Source organism: Heterodontus francisci, chromosome 15, assembly GCF_036365525.1.
Source record: "Heterodontus francisci isolate sHetFra1 chromosome 15, sHetFra1.hap1, whole genome shotgun sequence".
Lineage (NCBI taxonomy): Eukaryota > Metazoa > Chordata > Chondrichthyes > Heterodontiformes > Heterodontidae > Heterodontus > Heterodontus francisci.
Genome location: NC_090385.1, coordinates 1,791,420 through 1,817,924, shown reverse-complemented (window position 1 = coordinate 1,817,924; position 26,505 = coordinate 1,791,420). Strand labels below are relative to the sequence as shown.

General features: G+C 44.9%; 1 protein-coding gene across 2 annotated transcripts in view; it reads right to left on the bottom strand.

Annotated features, from left to right (window-relative positions):
- ints6l (integrator complex subunit 6 like) overlaps window positions 1-26,201 on the bottom strand; it is a 177,659-nt gene extending 151,458 nt beyond the window's left edge. The window contains exon 1 of one of the 2 annotated variants that reach the window (XM_068047068.1): window positions 26,034-26,201. In XM_068047068.1, the coding sequence (XP_067903169.1) occupies window positions 26,034-26,153 (120 nt within the window). In that variant the 5' untranslated portion in view covers window positions 26,154-26,201. The remainder of the gene's footprint in view (window positions 1-26,033) is intronic. The other variant, XM_068047065.1, reaches the window with a different exon arrangement.
- Window positions 26,202-26,505: the final 304 nt, after the last annotated feature.

Genomic DNA, 26,505 nt, shown 5'->3' with positions numbered 1-26,505 from the left:
GAGATTCCCCCCCTCACGCTTCTGAACTCCAGCGAATATAATCCTAACCGACTCAATCTCTCCTCATAAGTCAGTCCCGCCATCCAGGAATCAGTCTGGTAAACCTTCGCTGCACTCCCTCTATAGCAAGAACATCCTTCCTCAGATAAGGAGACCAAAACTGCACACAATATTCCAGGTGTGGCCTTACCAAGGCCCTGTATAATTGCAGCGAGACATTCCTGCTCCTGTACTCAAATCCTCTCGCTATGAAGGCCAACATACCATTTGCCTTTTTTACCGCCTGTTGCACCTGTATGCTTACCTTCAGCGACTGGTGTACGAGAACACCCAGGTCTCGCTGAATATTCCCCTCTCTCAGTTTATAGCCATTCAGATAATCATCTGCCTTCGTGTTTTTGCTACCAAAGTGGATAACCTCACATTTATCCACACTATACTGCATCTGCCATGCATTTGCCCACTCACTCAACTTGTCCAAATCACCCTGAAGCCTCTCTGCATCCTCCTCACAACTCACCCTCCCACCCAGTTTTGTGTCATCTGCAAATTTGGAGATATTACATTTAGTTCCCTCATCTAAATCATTAATATATATTGTGAATAACTGGGGTCCTAGCACTGATCCCTGAGGTACCCCACTAGTCACTGCCTGCCATTCGGAAAAAGACCCATTTATTCCTACTCTTTGTTTCCTGTCCGCCAACCAATTTTCTATCCATCGCAATACACTACCCCCAATCCCATGCGCTTTAATTTTACATGCTAATCTCTTATGTGGGACTTTGTCGAAAGCCTTCTGAAAGTCCAAATAAACCACATCCACTGGCTCCCCCTCATCAACTCTACTAGTTACACCATTGAAGAATTCGAGTAGATTTGTCAAGCATGATTTCCCTTTCGTAAACCCATGCTCACTCTGTCCGATTCTACCACTGTTCTCCAAGTGCTCTGCTATAAAATCTTTGATAATGGACTCTAGAATTTTCCCCACTACCAACGTCAGGCTGACTGGTCTATAATTCCCTGCTTTCTCTCTACCTACCTTTTTAAATAGTGGGGTTACATTAGCTACCCTCCAATCTGTAGGAACTGTTCCAGAGTCTATAGAATCTTGGAAGATGACCACCAATGCATCCACTATTTCTAGGGCCACTTCCTTAAGTACTCTGGGATGCATACCATCAGGCCCTGGGGATTTATCGGAATTCAATCCCATCAATTAACCCACCATTTCTCGACTAATACTGATTTCCTCTCTCTCACTAAGCTCTGTGCTCCCCTACATTCCTGGTATGATATTTGAGTCCTCTTTTGTGAAGACAGAACCAAAGTATGCATTTAGTTGGTCAGCCATTTCTTTATTCCCCATAATAAATTCCCCTGTTTCTGACTGTAAGGGACCTACATTTGTCTTCACCAATCTTTTTCTCTTTACATACCTATAGAAACTTTTACAGTCAGTTTTTATGTTCCCCGCAAGCTTGCTCTCGTACTCTATTTTCCCCTTCTTAATCAATCCCTTGGTCCTCCTCTGCTGAATTCTAAACTGCTCCCAATTCTCAGGTCTGTTGTTTTTCCTGGCAAATTTATATGCCTCTTCCTTGGATCGAATGCTATCTCTAATTTCCCTTGTTAGCCATGGTTTGGCTACCTTTCCCATTTTACTTTTGGCCCATACAGGGATAAACAATTGTTGCAGTTCATCCACGCACTCTTTAAATGTTTGCCATTGCCTATTCACCGTCATCCCTTTAAGTAATGTTTCCCAATCTGTGGCCAACTCGCGCCTCATAGCTTTGTAGTTTCCTTTACTGAGGTTCAGGACCCTTGACTCAGAATCAACTACGTCACTCTCCATCTTGATGAAGAATTCTATCATATTATGGTCGCTCATCCCCAAGGGGTCTCGCACAACTAGATTGACAATTATTCCTCTCTCATTACACAATACCCAGTCTAGGATGGCCTGTTCTCTAGTTGATTCCTCAACGTATTGGTCCAGAAAACCATCCCATATGCACTCCAAGAATTCCTCCTCTACGGTATTGTGACTAATTTGATTTGCCCAATCTATATGCAGATGAAAGTCACCCATAATTACAGACGTAATATGTAATTTCAAACTTTTCAATCTTTTTTGAATTTCCTGCTGTTTCTCTGCCCTCAAGATAACTAGAGATATTGTTGTTGTTCAACAAGAGGAGGAGCCATGCAATTATAAAATCTAGATAAACTTTCAGCAACAATAATTAGCCTCGAAGTGACCTCAGGACTAAATGAGCCCACTTCCCCACAGAGAGTACCTGAACAATAGATTTAAAAGGACATGAAAGATTTGCATGCTATCCATTAGAATCAGACTGCAGACTTCAAGAGATCATCTAAAATCATTTTCAACTCTTCAGGCAGTTCCAGATTGTAGTATTACTTAAGCAAAAAGCAACACTCCCCCAAATAAAATTAGTTTGTGCACAGAAACACACCTCGTACTCAGAGGATTTTGTTGAGCTCCATGACAGCAAGCATTTAAAAGTTTAGAAGAATGAGAGCTGATCTCTTTCAAACATGCAAAATTCTTACAGGGCTCGACAAGGTTGATGCAGGAAGGGTGTTTCCCCTGGCCGGGGAGACTAGAACCAGGGGACACAATCTCAGAATAAGAGGCAGGCCATTTAGGAATGAGATGAGGAGGAATTTCTTCTCTGAGTGGTGAATCTTTGGAATTCTCTGCCCGAGAGGGCTGTGGAGGCTTGGTCATTTAGCAAGTTCAAGACAGAGATCGACAGATTTCTACATATTAAAATCATCAAGGGATATGGGGATAGTGCAGGAAAATGGTGTTGAAGTATAAAGATCAGCCATGACCTCACTGAATGTCAGAGCGGACTCGAAGGACTGAATGGCCTCCTCCTACTCCTATTTCTTATGTTCATATATGATGTTTATTGCAAAATACCACTGTACTGTTTGTTGATTTCCCACTGCACTAAAGGGAATAACTATTTGTCTGAGGATAGTTTAGTGAATTGGTCACACCGCAGATTAGGATTGCTGAGGCAGAAAGGGAATGGGTGACCAAAAGGCAGAGAAAGAGCAGGAAGGCAGCGCAGGAGTCCCCTGCGGTCATCTCCCTCCAAAACAAGTATACCGTTTTGGATACTGTTGAGGGAGATGGCTCACCAGGGGAAGGCAGCAGTAGCCAGGTCCATGGCACCGTGGCTGGCTCTGCTGTTCAGAAGGGCGGGAAAAAGAGTGGAAGGGCTATAGTCATCGGGGATTCAATTGTAAGGGGAGTAGATAGGCGGTTCTGTGGTCGAAAACGAGGCTCCCGAATGGTATGTTGCCTCCCAGGTGCACGGGTCAGGGATGTCTCAGATCGGCTGCAGAACATTCTAAAGGGGGTGGGTGAACAGCCAGTTGTCGTTGTGCACATAGGCACCAATGATATAGGTAAAAAACGGGATGAGGTCCTACAAGCAGAGTTTAGGGAGTTAGGAGCCAAGTTAAAAAGTAGGACCTCAGAGGTAGTAATCTCAGGATTGCTACCAGTGCCACGTGATAGTCAGAGTAAAAATGAAAGAATAGTCAGGATGAATGCGTGGCTTGAGAGATGGTGCAGGAAGGAGGGGTTCAGATTTTTGGGACATTGGGACCGGTTCTGGGGGAGGTGGGACTATTACAAATTGGACGGTCTACACCTGGGCCGGACTGGAACCAATGTCCTTGGGGGTGCTTTTGCTAACGCTGTTGGGGAGGGTTTAAACTAATGTGGCAGGGGGATGGGAACCAAGTGAGGAGGTCAGTTGACAGTAAGGAGGTAGTAACAAAAACCTGTAAGGAACTAGATAATGAAGTCAGTGTGACTAAGGGGAAGAGCAGGCAGGGAGCAGATGATGAATGTAAAGGGACTGGTGGTCTGAGGTGCATTTGTTTTAATGCAAGAAGTGTAGTAGGTAAGGCAGATGAACTTAGGGCTTGGATTAGTACCTGGGAGTATGATGTTATTGCTATTACTGAGACTTGGTTGAGGGAAGGGCATGATTGGCAACTAAATATCCCAGGATATCGATGCTTCAGGCGGGATAGAGAGGGAGGTAAAAGGGGTGGAGGAGTTGCATTACTGGTCAAAGAGGATATCACAGCTGTGCTGAAGGAGGGCACTATGGAGGACTCGAGCAGTGAGGCAATATGGACAGAACTCAGAAATAGGAAGGGTGCGGTAACAATGTTGGGGCTGTACTACAGGCCTCCCAACAGCGAGCGTGAGATAGAGGTACAAATATGTAAACAGATTATGGAAAGATGTATGAGCAACAGGGTGGTGGTGATAGGAGATTTTAATTTTCCCAACATTGACTGGAATTCACTTAGTGTTAGAGGTCTAGATGGAGCAGAATTTGTAAGGAGCATCCAGGAGGGTTTTCTAGAGCAATATGTAAATAGTCCAACTCGGGAAGGGGCCATACTGGACCTGGTGTTGGGGAATGAGCCCGGCCAGGTGTTTGAAGTTTCAGTAGGGGACTACTTTGGGAATAGTGATCACAATTCCGTAAGCTTTAAAATACTCATGGACAAAGACGAGAGTGGTCCGAAAGGAAGAGTGCTAAATTGGGGGAAGGCCAACTATACCAAAATTCGGCAGGAGCTGGGGAATGTAGATTGGGAGCAGCTGTTTGAAGGTAAATCCACATGTGATATTTGGGAGGCTTTTAAAGAGAGGTTGATTAGCGTGCAGGAGAGACATGTTCCTGTGAAAATGAGGGGTAGAAATGGCAAGATTAGGGAACCATGGATGACAGGTGAAATTGAGACTAGCTAAGAGGAAAAAGGAAGCATACATAAGGTCCAGGCGGCTGATGAAAGACGAAGCTTTGAAAGAATATCGGGAATGTAGGACCAATCTGAAACGAGGAATTAAGAGGTCGAAAAGGGGTCATGAAATATCTTTAGCAAACAGGGTTAAAGAAAATCCCAAAGCCTTTTATTCATATATAAGGAGAAAGAGGGTAACTAGAGAAAGGATTGGCCCACTCAAGGACAAAGGAGGAATGTTATGCTTGGACTCAGAGAAAATGGGTGAGATTCTAAACGAGTACTTTGCATCGGTATTCACCGAGGAGAGGGACATGACGGATGTTGAGGTTAGGAACAGATGTTTGATTACTCTAGGTCAAGTCGGCATAAGGAGGGAGGAAGTGTTGGGTATTCTAAAGGGCATTAAGGTGGACAAGTCCCCAGGTCCGGATGGGATCTATCCCAGGTTACTGAGTGAAGCGAGAGAGGAAATAGCTGGGGCCTTAACAGATATCTTTGCAGTCAGTGGTAGGGAAGCTGCTGGAGAAGATACTGAGGGATAGGATCTATTCCCATTTGGAAGAAAATGGGCTTATCAGTGATAGGCAACATGGTTTTGTGCAGGGAAGGTCATGTCTTACCAACTTAATAGAATTCTTTGAGGAAGTGACAAAGTTGATTGATGAGGGAAGGGCTGTCGATGTCATATACATGGACTTCAGTAAGGCGTTCGATAAGGTTCCCCATGGCAGGCTGATGGAGAAAGTGAAGGCGCATGGGGTCCAAGGTGTACTAGCTGGATGGATAAAGAACTGGCTGGGCAACAGGAGACAGAGAGTTGCAGTAGAAGGGAGTTTCTCAAAATGGAGACGTGTGACCAGTGGTGTTCCACAGGGATCCGTGCTGGGACCACTGTTGTTTGTGATATACATTAATGATTTGGAGGAAAGTATAGGTGGACTGATTAGCAAGTTTGCAGACGACACTAAGATTGGTGGAGTAGCAGATAGTGAAGGGGACTGTCAGAGAATACAGCAGAATATAGATAGATTGGAGAGTTGGGCGGAGAAATGGCAGATGGAGTTCAATCAGGGCAAATGCGAGGTGATGCATTTTGGAAGATCCAATTCAAGAGTGAACTATACAGTAAATGGAAAAGTCCTGGGGAAAATTGATGTACAGAGAGATTTGGGTGTTCAGGTCCATTGTTCCCTGAAGGTGGCAACGCAGGTCAATAGAGTGGTCAAGAAGGCATACGGCATGCTTTCCTTCATCGGACGGGGTATTGAGTACAAGAGTTGGCAGGTCATGTTACAGTTGTATAGGACTTTGGTTCGGCCACATTTGGAATACTGCGTGCAGTTCTGGTCGCCACATTACCAAAAGGATGTGGATGCTTTGGAGAGGGTGCAGAGGAGGTTCACCAGGATGTTGCCTGGTATGGAGGGCGCTAGCTATGAAGAGAGGTTGAGTAGATTAGGATTATTTTCATTAGAAAGACGGAGGTTGAGGGGGGACCTGATTGAGGTGTACAAAATCATGAGGGGTAATAGACAGGGTGGATAGCAAGAGGCTTTTTCCCAGAATGGGGGATTCAATTACTAGAGGACACGAGTTCAAAGTGAAAGGGGAAAAGTTTAGGGGGGATATGCGTGGAAAGTTCTTTACGCAGAGGGTGGTGGGTGCCTGGAACGCGTTGCCAGCGGAGGTGGTAGATGCGGGCACGATGGCGTCTTTTAAGATGTATCTAGACAGATACATGAATGGGCAGGAAGAAAAGAGATACAGACCCTTAGAAAATAGGCGACATGTTTAGATAGAGGATCTGGATCAGCGCAGGCTTGGAGGGCCGAAGGGCCTGTTCCTGTGCTGTAATTTTCTTTGTTCTTTGATGAACATACTTGCTAACGACTCGAAGCGTAAAATCAATTCATGATTCCAACCTCAAAAACTTATTTAATAATTTCTCCCCTTTTATTTGCCAGTCACCAACAGTCCAGAAGCTGGAGAGCTAGTGGTCAAGCCTACAGACAAGTTAAGAAAGTCAAAGATTATGGAAGAGAAAGTGTTTAATCCTGGCTGTTGCTTTCCCCTGTAGATTAATTACACACACAAACTCTGGAGTCACACTCAGAGGTTATTCATTTCTCACCTGATAAATTCCCCTGTATACCAATATTCGGCAGCTTATATTCTATTTCTAACACCGACTCCTTTAACGTGTGCTGTCATAGTCCTGTAGTTTTTTTTTCAGGAACATGCAGTTTGCATGTTAACACTTGCAAAGGATCAGTATTGCTTTAAGAACCAGCAAGCCTCAGGAGTTATAGGGAGGTGCATTTTTGTTGCCTTAGAAACAGCCATTTGGAGACTGCGATTCAAAGGGTGCATTCTCGATACCATGGAAACAGCCACTGGGAGTGAGACATATGCGATACATTTGTTCCAGTTCAGTTTTGAACTGGCTGTTAGTGGAAAGACAGTTCGTTCTAACATAACACACAGATACAGAGGACAGCTTGTGTTAGCAACTGGAAAAAGAGCTCTCTACCATTTAAACTGAAGGAATAGGAATTTAGTCTGTTTAATTATTATGTCTCAAAATTCTAAAAACATCAAGCCAAAACAGAGATCTCTGGTAATTTAAATTGAAGAAAGGGATGTCAGACTGGGACAATCTTTTATCCCTCAAAAACTCGAAAGTCAGATTGATTCTGTTGAAGTGTTTGCAAGCCGTTAATTGTTGAAATTCGCTGGAGAAGGGAAGCAGCATCCTGTGAGGACTTCGAGCAACACTGGACTGTAAATTTGCAAGGACTCTAATTTTTTCTATTTTAAATGTTATTTATATCTTCATAGTGTTTAAGAATTGAGTTCTAATTGAAGAGTTAATTTATTGATTTAAAGACACCTGGTTTGGTCAGCCTCATTCAGGGGTTAATAGATGGCACAATTTGGCTGGGTCTTTCTTTCATTTGGAACGTTTTAAATGATACGTTAGGCGAAATGTGGAGGGACGGGATTGAATTATCAGTGTGTCTCTCCCACCAGAATCAGAATTGTATATTTTGATTGGGAGCTTTGACAGGAGCAGTCGGTCGTAACAGTGCCCCAGACAATGCACAGAAAGTTATGCAAAATCAATTGAACAATGTATTTCACAAGTAGATAATCAGCAATATTTATCACAATACTAACAACCACCTGCTGGAAGATAGGGCTGACTTCCACTGTCCTTGAAAAATCACATGCAAATGGTCCAAAACTGTTTTGTTGCCTTCTCAATTCTTTTTGCTTCCTTCCTTTCGGTACCCCCAATACAATTCATTCCTAACCCATGAAACCTGCCTCCTGGTCTTTGCCACTGCCACTCCTAAATTAGCTGCTACCGGATATGCAAGACTAGTCTATTCCAGCTGATCCACCAGCACTCCCCTATCTGTTTGGGTCTCAATTCCTCATATCCCATCAGCTCAGCTCTGAACATGACCTTGCCATGAGGGGAAACCACACATCCACACATACAAGCTTGTGTCTTTCCCACTTCAGGGTTTAAAATTTAAAAACAGAAGATCTTTTATAATTAAACTTTGATTTTTTTTTTAATTAAAGAAAATACAACCAGAAATCCTTGTTAAGTAATCCAAAATTAGAAAGCACTAAGATTGACTGAAACTCTAGCATGTCCATGGCAGGTGGGTACTACAGGCTTGTGTGCACAATATGTTCCTGTACTGTACTTTTTAGTTTAGACAGGCATCAAGATCAACGCAGGCTTGGAGGGCCGAATGGCCTGTTCCTGTGCTGTTCTTTGTGAGTGTGATGACTTACTAAGTCTGTATTTTCATCATGCAAGGACAAGGAAATGCCCAATTATGTCCACGGAATAAATACAGGATGCCCAATTAGTGAGCTACCAATAGAAAAGCAAAATACTGCAGATCAAGAACAAAGAACAAAGAACAGTGCAGCACAGGAACAGGCCATTCGGCCCTCCAAGCCTGCGCCGATCTTGATGCCTGCCTAAACTAAAACATTCTGCACTTCCGGGGACCGTATCCCTCTATTTCCATCCTATTCATGTATTTGTCAAGATGTCTCTTAAACGTCTCTATGGTACCTGCTTCCACCACCTCCCCCGGCAACAAGTTCCAGGCACTCACCACCCTCTGTGCAAAGAACTTGCCTCGCACATCCCCTCTAAACTTTGCCCCTCTCACCTTAAACCTATGCCCCCTAGTAACTGACTCTTTCACCCTGGGAAAAAGCTTCTGACTATCCACTCTGTCCATGCCGCTCATAACTTTGTAAATCTCTATCATGTCGCCCCTCCACCTCCATCGTTCCAGTGAAAACAATCTGAGTTTATCCAACCTCTCCTCATAGCTAATGCCCTCCACACCAGGCAACATCCTGGTAAACCTCTTCTGTACCCTCTCCAAAGCCTCCACGTCCCTTCTGGTAGTGTGGCCCAACTAAAGTTCTGCACAGCTGCAGCATGACTTGCCTATTTTTATACTCTATGCCCCGACCTATGAAGACAAGCATGCCGTATGCCTTCTTGACTACCTTATCCACCTGCGTTGCCACTTTCAGTGACCTGTGGACCTGTACGGCCAGATTTCTCTGCCTGTCAATACTCCTAAGGGTTCTACCATTTACTGTAGACTTCCCACCTGCATTAGACTTTCCAAAATGCATTACCTCACATTTGTCCGGATTAAACTCCATCTGCCATTTCTCCGCCCAAGTCTCCAACCAATCTATATCCTGCTGTATCCTCTGACAATCCTCATCACTGCCGCAACTCCACCAACCTTTGTGTCGTCCGCAAACTTACTAATCAGACCAGCTACATTTTCCTCCAAATCATTTATATATACTACAAACAGCAAAGGTCCCAGCACTGATCCCTGTGGAACACCACTAGTCACATCCCTCCATTCAGAAAAACACCCATCCACTGATACCCTCTGTCTTCTATGACAGAGCCAGTTCTGTATCCATCTTGCCAGCTCCCCTCTGATCCCATGTGACTTCATCTTTTGTATCAGTCTGCCATGAGGGACCTTGTCAAAGGCTTTACTGAAGTCCATATAGATAACATCCACTGCCCTTCCATCAATCATCTTCGTCACTTCCTCAAAAAACTCAACCAAATTAGTGAGAGACGACCTCCCCTTCACAAAACCATGCTGCCTCTCGCTAATAAGTTCATTTGTTTCCAAATGAGAGTAAATCCTGTCCCGAAGAATCCTCTCTAATAATTTCCCTACCACTGACGTAAGGCTCACCGGCCTATAATTTCCTGGATTATCCTTGCCACCCTTCTTTAACAAAGGAACAACATTGGCTATTCTCCAGTCCTCTGGAACCTCACCTGTAGCCAATAAGGATGCAAAGATTTCTGTCAAGGCCCCAGCAATTTCTTCCCTTGCCTCCCTCAGTATTCTGGGGTAGATCCCATCAGGCCCTGGGGATTTATCTACCTTAATGCTTTGCAAGACACCCTACACCTCCTCCTTTTTGATAATGAGATGACTGAGACTATCTACACTCCCTTCCCTAGGCTCATCATCCACCAAGTCCTTCTCCTTGGTGAATATTGATGCAAAGTACTCATTTAGTACCTCGCCCATTTCCTCTGGCTCCACACATAGATTCCCTTCTCTGTCCTAGAGTGGGCCAACCCTTTCCCTGGTTACCCTCTTGCTCTTTATATACGTATAAAAAGCCTTGGGATTTTCCTTAATCCTGTTGGCCAATGACTTTTCATGATCCCTTTTAGCCCTTCTGACTCCTTGCTTAAGTTCCTTCCTACTGTCTTTATATTCCTCAAGGGATTCGTCTGTTCCTGGCCTTCCAGCCCTTGCGAACGCTTCCTTTTTCTTTTTGACGAGGCTCACAATATCCCGCGTTATCCAAGGTTCCCAAAACTTGCCAAACTTATCCTGGAACTCTGAAATAAAAACAGAAAGTGCTGGAAATACTCAGCAGGTCAGGCAGCATCTGTGGAGAGAGAAGCCGAGTTAACATTTCTGGTCTGTGACCTTGCATCAGAACTGGCAAATATTACAAAAGAATTAAGCAAGTGAAGGGGATGGTGGTTTGGTGGGTAAGAGAACAAAAGGGAAGGCATGTGATAGGGCAGAGGGCAGGAGAGATTAAATAACAAAGCTGTCATGGGACAAAGGCAAACGGTGTGTTAATGCTTGTAGTGAAAGACAAAACATTAGTCCAGACAGTGTGTTAATGGCAGAGTAATGAGCAATTCTGTCCACATGAAAAAACAGGCAAATGGGTCTGAATTTTACGAGAGCACCGCAAATTGCAGCGGTGCGCTCTGATCTCGTCGGTCTGCCTGCGTGAATCCACCGATGCTCAGCTCCCGCAATATTACACGTGGGGGATAATTTAAATGGAGGGGGCAAAACGGCTGCCCCCAATGACAGAGGGGGGTGGCCGCTCCATTCCTGGCAATGACATCCGGCGACACCACACAGGCGCCAGTTTTAAAGGGCTTCGGGTCCTTCACTAGCATTTGCATTTTTAAAGGGAACAAACGTTCGAAATTAAAGTGACACACGCAATAACATTTTCACTCCCCTCACCCACACCCCCAAGGACAAATCAATTCAGTAATTTCCCATTCCCCCCCAAAAAACATTTATGCAGATTCCAACCTCCCCCCCACCGACCTTAATTAATTTTAAACCTTAACCCCTTCCCACCATCCCCCCGACCGATCAAAATACTGTTCCCCGCTCTCCCCCACTCCCGCCCTGAGAATTTCACTGCTCCCCCTTCCCCACCATTGTCACGCCTCAGTGAGGGCAGTACTGCGGGAAATATGTCGGATACGGTTGAGGGCCTTGTCAACTACAGTGAGGGGCAGGGGGAGGGGGGGGGTGGGGAGGAGGAATCCTCAGTTGAGGAAATAGGAAGACAAAGTGCTGTAGCGGAAGGTTGCATCATCAGAGCAGATGCGTCGGAATCGGAGAAACTGGGAGAATGAGATGGAGTCCTTACAGGAAACGGTGTGCCGCACTTCTGTCCTCACCCATTCCCTGCTCTTTCAGAACCGCGACAGGTTCCCCTTGTCCTCACTTTCCACCCCACCAACCTCCACATCCAAAGGATGATCCTCCGCCATTTCCGCCACTACCAAATGCATCTTCCTCTCCCCTCCCCGTCAGGATTCTGAAGAGATCGTTCCCTCCGCAACTCCCTGGTCCTCTCCTCCATCACCCCCGACACCTTGTCCCCTTCCCACAGCACCTTCCCATGCAATCGCAGGAGGTGTAATACCTGACCTTTTACCTCTTCTCACCATCCAAGGCCCCAAACACTCCTTTCAGGTGAAGCAGCGATTTACTTGCACTACTTTCAGTTTAGTATACTGTATTTGTTAGACTCAAACCAAAGAAGCTACATCACTCCAAGCAGAAGGGCCGCCCACGCATCAACACTAACAGAATTTCTTATCCACATCTGTTACATAAATTTCTATATTCACTTGAAAAAGCCCTTCAAAATACTCCTGCAGGGGATGCACAGACCAAGTGGGCCCACATCAGAGACGCCATCTATGACTCAGCAATGACCACCTTTGGCAAATGTGAGAAGCAGAATGCAGACTGGTTTCAATCTCACTTTGAAGAGCTGAAACCTGTCATAGCCGCTAAGCACACTGCACTGTTGAACTACAAGAAAGACCCCAGCAAGTTAACATCTGCAGCACTGAAATTAGCCAGAAGCGCTGCACAGAGAACAGCCAGGCACTATGCAAATGACTACTGGCAACACCTATGCAGTCATATTCAGCTGGCCTCCGACACCGGAAACATCACCGGAATGTATGATGGCATTAAGAGTGCTTTTGGGCCAACCATCAAGAAGATCACCCCCCTCAAGTCTAAATCAGGGGAAACGATCACTGACCAACGCAAGCAAATGGATCGCTGGGTGGAGTACTACCTAGAACTGCACTCCAGGGAAAATGCTGTCACTGATACCGCCCTCACTGCAGCCCAGTCTCTGCCAGTCATGGAAGAGCTGGACGAACAGCCAACAAAATCGGAACTCAGTGATACCACTGATTCTCTAGCCAGTGGAAAAGCCCCTGGAAAGGACAGCATTACTCCTGAAATAATCAAGAGTGCCAAGTCTGCTATACTCTCAGCACTCCATCAACTGCTTTGCCTGTGCTGGAATGAGGGAGCAATATCACAGGACATGCGCGATGCCAATATCATCACCCTCTATAAGAACAAGGGTGACCACGGTGACTGCAATAACGACCATGGAATCTCCCAGCTCAGCGTAGTGGGGAAAGTCTTCGCTCCAGTTGTTTTAAACAGACTCCAGAAGCTGGCTGAGCGTGTCGACCCTGAGGCACAGTGTGGATTTCGAGCAGAATTTGGCCTAACCATCAGCCTCAAGAAAACGAACATCATGCAACAGGACATCAGAAATGCTCCATCCATCAATATTGACGACCACGCTCTGGAAGTAGTTCAAGAGTTCACCTACCTAGGCTCAACTATCACCAGTAACCTGTCTCTCGATCAAGAAAACAACAAGCACCTGGGAAAGGCGTTCGCTGCTATGTCCAGACTGGCCAAGAGAGTGTGGGAAAATGGCGCACTGACACGGAACACAAAAGTCCGAGTGTTTCAAGCCTGCGGCCTCAGTACCTTGCTCTATGGCAGCGAGGCCTGGACAACGTATGTCAGCCAAGAGCGACGTCTCAATTCATTCCATCTTCGCTGCCTCCAGAGAATCCTTGGCATCAGGTGGCAGGACCGTATCTCCAACACAGAAGTCCTCGAGGTGGCCAACATCCCCAGCATATACACCCTACTGAGCCAGCAGCGCTTGAGATGGCTTGGCCATGTGAGCCACATGAAAGATGGCAGAATCCCCAAGGACGCATTGTACAGCGAGCTCGTCACTGGTATCAGACCCACCGGCCGGCCATGCCTCCGCTTTAAAGACGTCTACAAACGCGACATGAAGTCCTGTGACACTGACCACAAGTCACGGGAGTCAGTTGCCAGTGATCGCCAGAGCTGGCGGACAGACATAAAGGCGGGGCTAAAGAGTGGCGAGTCGAAGAGACTTAGCAGTTGGCAGGAAAAAAGACAGAAGTGCAAGGGGAGAGCCAACTGTGTAACAGTCCCGACAACCAATCTTATCTGCAGCGCCAGTGGAAGAGTCTGTCACTCTAGAATTGGCCTTTATAGTCACTCCAGGCGCTGCTCCACAAACCACCAACCACCTCCAGGCACTTACCCATTGTCTCTCGAGACAAGGAGACCAAAGAAGATTTGCTGCTCACAATGCAGTCGCCGCTACATTGGGCAGACCAAACGCAGATTGGGTTACCACTTTGCAGAAAAGCTCTGCTCAGTCCGAAAGCATTACCACGAGCTTCTGGTTGCTTGCTATTTCAATACACGCCCCTGCTCTCATGCCCACGTTTCTGTCCTTGGCCTGCTGCAGTGTTCCAGTGAACATCAACGCAAGCTCGAGGAGCAGCACCTGATCTTTCAATTCAGCATTCTACAGCCATGCAATTTCAGAACATGACTGGCCTTTTCTTTATATTTTTCTTTATTACTTTATTTTATAACCATGTGCCTGTTTTTTCATGTGGACAGAGTTGCTTATTACTCTGCCATTAACACTCTCTCTGAACTAAGGCAATATCTTTTACCACAAGGATTAACACACTTTTTGCCTTTGTCGCATGACAGCTTTGTTATTTAATCTCTCTTGCCCTCTAACCCATCACACACCCTCCCTTTTGTTCTCTTCCCCACCAAACCATCCCCCTCACTTGCTTAAAAGCTAATTCTTGTCTAACCTTTGCCAGTTCTGACGAAAGGTCACAGACCAGAAATGTTAACTCTGCTTCTCTCACCACAGATGCTGCCGGACCTGCTGAGTATTTCCAGCACTTTGTTTTTATATTAGTGAGCTACCAATGTTCACCCGCCAACAAGTTAGGACAGCCTTTTACAGCTGAAAGACTCTGCTATACTTAACCTGTCCGATGAAACCTCTCGATTCATTCTTTGACAAAGACATCCTTAAACTTAAGTTGTCTTTTATATTAATTACAGAATGTCTTGCCAACATTCAGAAGGTAATGCATTAGTATATTTAAAAAATATTTCACTTAATACACAATAACACAAGAAATCGGAGCAGGAGTAGACCATATGTCCCATCGAGCCTGCTCCGCCATTCAAAACAATCATGGCTGATCTGTGGACTCAACTCCACTTTCCCGCCCGCTCACCATATCCCTAGATTCCCTAGAGGCCAAAAATCTATCTGTCCCAGCCTTAAATGTATTCAATGATGCAGCATCCACAACCCTCTGGGGTAGAGAATTCCAAAGAGTTACAACCCCTTGCGTGAGGTAATTTCTCCTCATCTCAGTCCTAAATGATCGCCCCTTATCCAGAGACTGGGCCCCCGTGTTTTAGATTCCCCAACCAGCGGAAATAATCTCAGTATTTACCCTATCCAGCCCCTTTAGAATCATATATACGTTTCACTTCACCAAGTACTGAGGCTATTCACCACGAAGAACAAAAATTAATTCCCCTATGCAGCTCACTAGACTCAACTCAAAACTCAGAAGTGTACTTGCATTGTAAGTGAAATGATCTAAGCATTCTGAGCCCAGTCCCTGGTCAGCCCAAATCCACAGTACAGAATTGCCCACGATATGGGGTTCATGTTTGGAGATTAGCTAAGCGATAGAACTTAAAATATCAAGCTGCTATACGAACATACAAATTAGGAGCGGGAGGAAGCCTCTCAGCCCCTCGAGTCTGCTCCACCATTCAACAAGATCATGGCTGATCTGATTGTAACCTCAACTCCACATTCCCGCCAAGCCCCAATAACCTTTCACCCCCTTGCTCATCAAGAAGCTATCTATCTCTGCCTTAAAAATATTCAAAGACTCTCTTTCCGCTGCCTTTTCAGGAAGAGAATTCCAAAGACTCACGACCATTTGAAAGAATTTCTCCTTATCTCGGTCTTAAATGGGTGACCCCTTATTTTTAAACAGTGACCCCCAGTTCTAGATTCTCCCACAAGAGGAAACATCCTTTCCACATCCACCCTGTCAAGACCCCTCAGGATCTAATGTTTCAATCAAGTCGCCTCTTACTCTTCTAAACTCCAGCAGATACAAGCCTAACCTGTACAACCTTTCCTCAGAAGACAATCCGCCCATTCCAGGTATTAGTCAAGTAAACTTTCTCTGTACTGCCTGCAGTACATTTACATCCTTCCTTAAATAAGGAGACCAGTACTGTACACAGTACTCCAGATGTGGTCTCACCAATGCCCTATACAACTGAAGCATAACCACCCTTGTTAATCAAGGAGAGTATTACAGCGACAGAAAGGACGTTTGAGGACTCGTCTACTGAGGTAGTATGGGCCGAGGTTAGAAACACGAGAGGTGAGGTCACCCTGTTGGGAGTCTTTTATAGACCTCCAAATAGTTCCAGAGATGTAGAGGAAAGGATAGCGAAGATGATTCTCGACAGGGGCGAGAGTAACAGGGTAGTTGTTATGGGGGACTTTAACTTTCCAAATATCGACTGGAAATACTATAGTTCGAGTACTTTAGATGGGTCAGTTTTTGTCCAGTGTGTGCAGGAGGGTTTTCTGACACAGTATGTAGACAGGCCAACCAGGGGCGATGCCACATTGGATTTGGTACTGGGTAATGAACCCGGCCAGGTGTTAGATTTAGATGTAGGTGAGCACTTTGGTGATAGTGATCACAATTCGGTTAGGTTTACCTTAGCGATGGGCAGGGACAGGTATATACCGCAGGGCAAAAATTATAGCTGGGGGAAAGGAAATTATGATGTGATTAGGCAAGATTTAGGATGCGTAGGATGGGGAAGGAAACTGCAGGGGATGGGAACAATCGAAATGTGGAGCTTATTCAAGGAGCAGCTACTGCGTGTCCTTGATAAGTATGTACCTGTGAGGCATGGAGGAAGTTGTCGAGCGAGGGAGCCGTGGTTTAAAGAAGTTGAAGCGCTTGTCAAGAGGAAGAAGAAGGCTTATGTTAGGATGAGACGTGAAGGCTCAGTTAGGGCGCTTGAGAGTTACAAGCTAGCCAGGAAGGATTTAAAGGGAGAGCTAAGAAGAGCAAGGAGAGGACACGAGAAGTCATTGGCGGATAGGATCAGGGAAAACCCTAAGGCTTTCTATAGGTATATCAGGAATAAAAGAATGACTAGAGTTAGATTAGGGCCAATCAAGGATAGTAGTGGGAAGTTGTGTGCGGAATCAGAGGAGATAGGGGAAGCGTTAAATGAATATTTTGCGTCAGTATTTACAGTAGAGAAAGAAAATGTTGTCGAGGAGAATACTGAGATTCAGGCTACTAGGCTAGATGGGATTGAGGTTCACAAGGAGGAGGTGTTACCAATTTTGGAAAGTGTGAAAATAGATAAGTCCCCTGGGCCAGATGGGATTTATCCTAGGATTCTCTGGGAAGCCAGGGAGGAGATTGCAGAGCCTTTGTCCTTGATCTTTATGTCGTCATTGTCGACAGGAATAGTGCCGGAAGACTGGAGGATAGCAAATGCTGTCCCCTTGTTCAAGAAGGGGAGTAGAGACAGCCCTGGTAATTATAGACCTGTGAGCCTTACTTCGGTTGTGGGTAAAATGTTGGAAAAGGTTATGAGAGACAGGATTTATAATCATCTTGAAAAGAATAAGTTCATTAGCGATAGTCAGCACGGTTTTGTGACGGGTAGGTCGTGCCTCACAAACCTTATTGAGTTTTTCGAGAAGGTGACCAAACAGGTGGATGAGGGTAAAGCAGTGGATGTGGTGTATATGGATTTCAGTAAGGCGTTTGATAAGGTTCCCCATGGTAGGCTATTGCAGAAAATACGGAAGTATGGGGTTGAAGGTGATTTAGAGCTTTGGATCAGAAATTGGCTAGCTGAAAGAAGACAGAGGGAAGTGGTTGATGGCAAATGTTCATCCTGGAGTTTAGTTACTAATGGTGTAACGCAAGGATCTGTTTTGGGGTCACTGCTGTTTGTCAATTTTATAAATGACCTGGAAGAGGGTGTAGAAGGGTGGGTTAGTAAATTTGCGGATGACACTAAGGTCGGTGGAGTTGTGGATAGTGCCGAAGGATGTTGTAGGGTACAGAGGGACATAGATCGGCTGCAGAGCTGGGCTGAGAGATGGCAAATGGAGTTTAATGCGGAAAAGTGCGAGGTGATTCACTTTGGAAGGAGTAACAGGAATGCAGAGTACTGGGCTAATGGGAAGATTCTTGGTAGTGTAGATGAACAGAGAGATCTTGGTGTCCAGGTGCATAAATCCCTGAAGGTTGCTACCCAGGTTAATAGGGCTGTTAAGAAGGCACATGGTGTGTTAGCTTTTATTAGTAGGGGGATCGAGTTTCGGAGCCACGAGGTCATGCTGCAGCTGTACAAAACTCTGGTGAGACCGCACCTGGAGTATTGCGTGCAGTTCTGGTCACCGCATTATAGGAAGGATGTGGAAGCTATGGAAAGGGTGCAGAGGAGATTTACTAGGATGTTGCCTGGTATGGAGGGAAGGTCTTACGAGGAAAGGCTGAGGGACTTGAGGTTGCTTTCGTTGGAGAGAAGGAGGAGGAGAGGTGACTTAATAGAGACATATAAGATAATCAGAGGGTTGGATAGGGTGGATAGTGAGAGTCTTTTTCCTCGGATGGTGATGGCAAACACGAGGGGACATAGCTTTAAGTTGAGGGGTGATAGATATAGGACAGATGTCAGAGGTAGTTTCTTTACTCAGAGTAGTAGGGGCGTGGAACGCCCTGCCTGCAACAGTAGTAGACTCGCCAACTTTAAGGGCATTTAAGTGGTCATTGGATAGACATATGGATGAAAATGGAATAGTGTAGGTCAGATGGTTTCACAGGTCGGCGCAACATCGAGGGCCGAAGGGCCTGTACTGCGCTGTAATGTTCTAATTCTACTTTTGTATTCAATCCCCCTTGTAATAAATGATAACCTTCTATTAGCTTTCCTAATTACGTGCTATACCTGCATACTAACCTTTTGCGATTCATGCACTAGGACACACAGATCCCTCTGCATCTCAGAGCTCTGCAATCTCTCACCATTTAGATAATATGCTTTTTTATTCTTCCTGCCAAAATAGACAATTTCACACATTCCCACATTATACTCCATTTGCCAGATATTTGCCCACTCACTTAACCTATCTATATCCCTTTGTAGCCCCCTTATGTGCTCTTCACAATTTACTGTCCTACCTATCTTTGTGTTATCAGCAACTTTAGCATCCATACATTCAGTCCCTTCAACCAAGTCATTTATTTAAATTGTAAAAACTTGAGGACCCAGCACTGATCCCTGCGGCAGACCGCTCGTACATCTTGCCAACCAGAAAATGTCATTTATGCCTACTCTGTTCCCTGTTAGCCAGCCAATCTTCTTTCCATGCCAATATGTTACTCCCTACACCATGAGCTTTTATTTTCCACACTAACCTTTGATGTGGCACCTTATCAAATGCCTTCTGGAAATCCAAGTGCAGTACATCCACTGGTTCCCCTTCATCCCTTTATCCACAGCACATGTTACTTCTTCAAAGAACTCCAATTAATTGGTTAAACATGATTTCCCTTTCACAAAACTATGCTGACTCTGCCTGATGACCTTGAATTTTTCTATGTGCCCTGCTACAGGGCTGGATTTTATTCGTGTGCCATGTGAGAGCGGAGGCCGTCCGATATGGAAGTGCCGCGCACAGCCCCCGCGATATTACTCACAGGGACTGATTTAAATCGAGGGGCCGAGTGGCCGCCCCTGATGGCATAGAGGGGGAGGCCGCAGCATCCCCAGCAACGGAGTCCAGCGCCACCGCACAGGCGCTGGCGCCATTTAAAAGGGCTTCAAGCCCTTCAGTTACATTTTAAAATTTAAAGGTCCCGATCTCCAGGAAATAAAAATGAAATGTTATTTCAACTGTAGATCACGTCTCCCACCCCATTTATACATTAATTGCTCTCTCACCCCATAATAAACTTTTATTAGGGTTCCGAACTTTCCCCCCTGAAATTTGTTCCCTTTGACCCTCAAGCACTTCCACCATCCCCACAGCCAACAAAAATTGTTTTCCCCTCTCCCCCACCCTGAAAATTTTATTCCTTCCCCACCTCCCCCCCCCCCCGCCAACCTCGGAATTCTGAGTTCCGAAGATGTGCGAGGTACAAACGGTGGCCATAACATCAGTGTGGGACAGCCGCTGCCAGCAGGTAAGTGCATTTACATATCATTACTGTGCATTTAAATATTTAGATGAAGGGCCCACCGCCATGCGATGGCGGGGGCCAAACCAAGGTCCCCACGCCGCCGGTAATATGCGGCAGGCCCTTCTCGACGCGGGGGTCGAGGCGGGACTCTCGCCGCAGATTTTTACTACCTCCCTGTCACGACCAACGGTGTCGAGGGACCGGTAAAATTCAGCCCATAATGTCTTTAATAATAGCTTCTAACATTTGCCCTATGACAGATGTTAAGCTAACTGGCCAGTAATTTCCTGTTTTCTGTCTCCCTCCCTTTCTGAATAAAGGAGTTACATTCACTATTTTCCAAATTAATGGAACCTTCCCCGAATTTAGGGAATTTTGGAAAATTAAAGCAAACGCATCAACTATCTCACTGGCCACTTCTTTTAACACCCTAGGATGAGGTCCATCAGTACCTAGGGACTTGTCAGCCCACAGCTCCAACAATTTGCCTAGTGCCACTTCCCTGGTGATGGTAATTTTCTTGAATTCCTCCCCCCCCTTCCAGTTCCTGATTTACAGCTATTTCTGGGATGTTACTTGCATCCTCTATGGTGAAGACCAATGCAAACTACCTGTTCAACTCATTTGCCATCTCCTTATTTTCCTTTATTAATTCCCCAGACTCACTTTCTATAGGACTAATGCTCACTTTGTTAACTCTTTCCTTTTTTAAATATCTGTAGAAACTCCTATTATCTGTCTTGATATTTCTCGTGAGCTTTCTCTTGTACTCTAATTTTTCCCTCCTTACTAATCTTTTAGTCATTCTTTGCTGTTTTTTTATATTCTGTCCAATCTTCTGACCTGCCCCCCATCTTTGCGCAATTATAGGCTTTTTCTTTAAGTTTGATACTATCTTTAACTTTTTTAGTTAACCATGGATGGTGGGTCCTCCCCTTGGAATTTTTCTTTCTCATTGGAAAGTATCTATGCTGTGTTTTCTGAAATATCCCCATAAATATCTGCCACTGAATCTCGATTGACCTAACCCTTAAGCTACTTTGCCAGTTCACTTTTGCTAGCTCTGCTTTCATGCCCTCATAATTGCCTTTAAGTTTAAAATACTAATCTTGGACCCACTCTTCTCTCCCTCAAAGTGAATGTAAAATTCAATCATATTATGATCACTGCTGCCTAGCGGCATCTTCACTATTGCATAAAATTCCCCAAAATTGGAGTTTAGGCATGATATTGAAGCAGTATTTGGAATCTTTACTCCGTATCTGGTCCACCCATCTAAGTGTACATAAGAACACAAGAAATAGGGGCAGGAGTAGACTATACGGCCTGTCGAGCCTGCTCCGCCATTCAATATAATCATGGCTGATCTTGGGCTTCAACTGCACTTTCCTGCCTGCTTCCCATATTCCTTGATTCCCTGACCGACCAAAAATCTTTCTATCTCAGCCTTAAATATATTCAATGACAACACTCTGGGGAAGAGAATTCCAAAGATTCACAACCCTTTGAGTGAAGAAATTTTTCCTCATCTCAATCCTAACTGATCGACCCCTTATCTTGAGACCATGCCCCCTTGTTCTCGATTTCCCAGCCAGGAGAAACAACACCTCAGTGTCTACCCTAACAAGCCCCTTCAGAATCTTAAGTTGCAATGAGATCACCTCTCATTCTTCAAAACTCCAGAGAGAAAAGTCCCAATTTACTCAGCCTCTCATCATAGGACAACTCTCTCATCCCAGGAACCAATCAAGTGAACCTTTGCTGTACTGACTCCGATGCAAGTATATCCTTCATTAAATATGGAGACTAAAACTGCACACAGTGGAGGGAATTTTATGCTCTCCCCCACGGCGAGCTTGGAAGCAGGGAGGGCAATTAATCTGGCAGGATGGTGGTGGGGAGGACCCGGCCACCTTTCCGCCTCCACCCCAATTAAGTCTGTGGTGAGAAGGCCTGTGGTCAGCCTTCCCACCTCACCGCAAGTGAGGCCCTTAATGCCCAATTAAGGGCTTCATTCCCGCCTCCGCTAGTCAGCCCAGCGTCGGGAAGGTTGCTGCTGACTCTTGGCAGCGGAGGGAGGGGCGGGGGGGGAGGATTCCTCATTAAAAAGCATAGTGCCTGATCGAAGGATCTGGCTTGGGGGGGGGGGGGGGGGGGGCGCTACCGAGAGCCAGCCCCCTGCCCTTGTTGCCGATCCCCCTATGCACCCCCCCCCCCCCCCCACCCCATCCCACCCACCCTGACTCACCTTTGGCCTGGGTCCCTCACCTTCGGTGGCGCTTCTCAGTGAAATAGCTGCCAGCCTCTGATTGGCAGGGACTTCTGTCGCCAGGATCTTTAATCCTGGGGAAGGCCTCTGCTGTTCACTTAAGTGCCTAATTGGCACGTAATGTGGGGAGCCTTTCCAAGAGGAGGCAAAGCGGGGCTCTCGCCGGCGCTTCAGCCAGTGGCCAAGAACCCCGCCCCCTGCCAAGTATGTCAGATGTGGTCTCACCTAAGCCCTGTACAATTGTAGCATGACTCCTTTATTCTTGTACTCCAATCCCCTTGCAGTAAAGGCCATCATGCCATTTGCCTTCCTAATTGCTTGCTTTACCTCACAGAATCGTTACAGTGCAGAAGGAGGCCATTCGACCCATCGCTTCCCCACCGACTCTCCGAAAGAACAGTTCACTCAGTTCCATTCCCCTGCCTTCTCCCCGTAACCCTACACATTCTTCCTTTTCATTCAACAGTCTAACTTCCTTTTGAATGCTTCACTTCCTCCAGCACACTCTCAGGCAGTGCATTCCAGACCTTAACCACTCGCTGCGTGAAAAAGTTTTTCCTCATGTCACTTTTGCTTCTCTTACCAAATACTTTAACACCATGCCCTTTCATTATAGATCCTTTCACGAGTGGGAACAGTTTCTCTCTTTCTGCTCTATCCGGACCCATCGTGATTTTGAATACTTCTATCAAATCACCTCTCAGCCTTCTCCAAGGAAAACAGTCCTAACTTCTCCAATCTATCTTCATAACTGAAATTCCTCATCCCTGGAACCATTCTCGTGAATCTTTTCTGTACTCTTTCCAATGCCCTCACGTCTTTCCTAAAGTGCGGCGCCCAGAATTGGACACAATACTTAAGCTGAGGCCGAACTAGTGTCTTATACAATAAAAGCAAAATACTGCGGATGCTGGAAATCTGAAATAAAAACAAGAAATGCTGGAACCACTCAGCAGGTCTGGCAGCATCTGTGGAAAGAGAAGCAGAGTTAACGTTTCGGGTCAGTGACCCTTCTTCGGAACTTACACAAGTTCAACATAACTTCCTTGCTCTAATATTCTATGCCTCTATTAATAAAGCCCAGGATACTGTATGATTTATTAACCGCTCTCTCAACCTCTCAATGACTTATGCATATATACACCTAGGTCCCTCTGCTCCTGCATCCCCTTTAGAATTGTACCCTTTATTTTATATTGTCTCTCCATATTCTTCCTACCAAAATGAATCACTTAATATTTCTCTACATTGAACTTCATCTGCCACCTGTCTGCCCATTCCACCAACTTGTCTATATCCTTTTGGAGTTCTACACTATCCTCCTCACAGTTCACAATGTTTTCAAGTTTCGTATCATCTGCAAACTTTGAAATTGTGCCCTGTACACCAAGAACTAGGTCAGTAATATATATCCAGAAAAGGAAGGGTCCCAACACTGACCTCTGGGGAACTCTTCTACAAACCTTCCTCCAGCCCGAAAAACATTCATTAACCAGTGCCCTTTGTTTCCCGTCACTCAGCCAATTTTGTATCCATGTTGCTACCGTCCTTTTTATTCCATGAGCCATAACCTTGCTCAGAAGTCTGTTGTGTGGCACTGTATCAAACACCACATCAACAGCATTGCCCTCATCAATGTACCTCATCAAAAAACTCCAGCAAGTTAAACATAATTTTCCCTTAAGAAATCCATGCTGGCTTTCCTTAATTAGTTTAGTTTAGTTAATTAACCCGCATTTGTCCATGTAACCTGCATGCTAACTTTCTGTGCTCCTTGTACTAGCATACCCAAGTCTCTCTGAACATCAACATTTACAGGTTTCATGCCTTTTAAAAAAAATATGCTGCTCTTCTGTTCTTACAACCAAAGTGAATAACCTCACAATTCCCCACATTATACTCCATTTACCCCCTTGTTGCCCATTGGCTTAACCTGTCTATATCTCTTTGCAGCCTCTTTGTGTCCTCTTCACAGATTGCATTTCCACCTACTTTTGTATCATCAGCAAATTTAGATACATTACCCTCTGTCTCGTCGTCTCAGTCATTAATAGATTGTAAATAGCTGAGGCCCCAGCACTGATCCTTGCGGCAATCCACTAGTCACTGCCTGCCAACTTGAAAATGTCCCATTTATGCCTGTCTGCTTCCTGCCTGTTAACCAATCCTTTATCCATGCTAACATATTACCCCCAAATCCATGAACACTTATCTTGTCGACTAACCTTTGGTGTGGCACCTTATCGAATGCCTTTTGGAAAACCAGGTATACTACATCTACAGGTTCTCCTTTATCCCCCCTACTAGTTACATGCTCAAAAAACTCGAATAGATTTGTCAAACACTATTTCCCTTTTTATAAAACTATGTTGACTTTATCTAATCATACTATGATTTTCTGAGTGCAGTGTTAAGACTTCCTTAATAATAGATTCCAGCACTTTACTGATGACTGACGTCAGACTAACTGGCCTGTGGTTCCGTTTTCTCTCTCCCTCCTTTCTTGAATAGTGGTGTTACATGTGCTAGCTTCCAATCTGCTGGGACCATTCCAGAATCAAGGGAATTTTGGAAAATCACAGCCAGCGCATCCACTATCTCTGCAACTATCTCTTTTAGAACCCTAGGATGAAGGCCATCAGATCCTGGGGATTTGTCAGATTTTAGTCCCTTAAATTTCACCAATACTTTTTCTAACTGATAATTACCTTAATTTCCTCACTCTGTTTAGCCACTAGGTTACCAACTATTGCTGTGACTGATGTTAAATCGGGTTGGAAGTAGAGATAGCGCTCAGCTTAATTACAAGAAAGTTAAAGCATGGTAAATTACAGGCCTGAACTCATGTACTACCAATGACATGCTTCTGAGGTTGTACTACCAGGCTGCTGTGCTACATCCCAATTGTTGCCTGGTTATTTTCTGCAATATACTGATACACAAATACAGGCTTTTTTTTTTAATTGTAAAGCAGCATTGATTTCTGCAGTCATGGCAGTGAACATAGCTGTATACCTCCACTATTTACGCACCAGGAGAGTCTTCACTGGGAGAAATGAGTCAAGAGAAGGCACTTTCTATATATGGGAGGTGTTGTCAAAAATAATCTGTGCAAACAATTGTGGCTAAGCTACACAACTGAATATTGTACTCTCATGTGGAACAAATTATGTCTGAAAGTTATCATGAAAACATACAGTATGTCAAAAAGTCCAGAAACCTCTGTCCATTGAGGATTATCTTCTAACTTCATAGAATGCTGAGAGCTCTGCGTCATTTCCAGCACTGACCACCAATCAGAAAGAGATGTTTATACTCAGTAGTGCCAATGACCACAGTTTCCTTTCTGCAATATTCAGGTTATTCACTACCTTGTAAACAACACAGGGTTAGAGGTTTAATGCAACTGAATTTTGAAGAGGTGACAGACTCAGTGAAAACACTATTTATAAACAGACTGAAATATCATACATCATCTTTTACAATCCTCAGTCTCGAGAAAAGGTTTTATTTGAATTTTATTTTACCTTTAAACATCTCAAATGTCACAGGCAGCAATACAAAAATAACAGCCAATAACTGAAGGGGTACAAGCAGCCAGGAATTTTTTTTTAAATGCCTAACTGTACTTACCTGACCATAATTATCTATTCCAGAAACTAAGCGGTTCAGATTTAACAAATCGAAGGATGTCCGCAGAACTTGCCCAAGTGCGGTGAGGCCTGTTGCCTGAAGATTTTTCAGCTCATTCATGAAAGTCGCATGGTTTTCCTTCCAACCAGCCTGCAAAATAATTACATCCTCAAATCGTTATCAGACATGTTCCTACAGACAATCACTATAATGTGAAATTCAATAAGGATCAATCTTTTCCAGGGCTATATCTGAGGGTAAATCAACTTTGTCCTGAATTACAGCATCAAACAAAACTTTCCCCTCTTTACACAGAGTTTGAATTCTTCCGACAATTATATCCATGCTAAAAGATACTGAATTTAAAACCATGCTGCCAAACACTTGAAAATAAAATGTTAAATCCAATGCTTACCAAGGAGGAGTTTTTTTTTTAATGCACATCTGCTGAAGACTTTACATGAGCCAAACA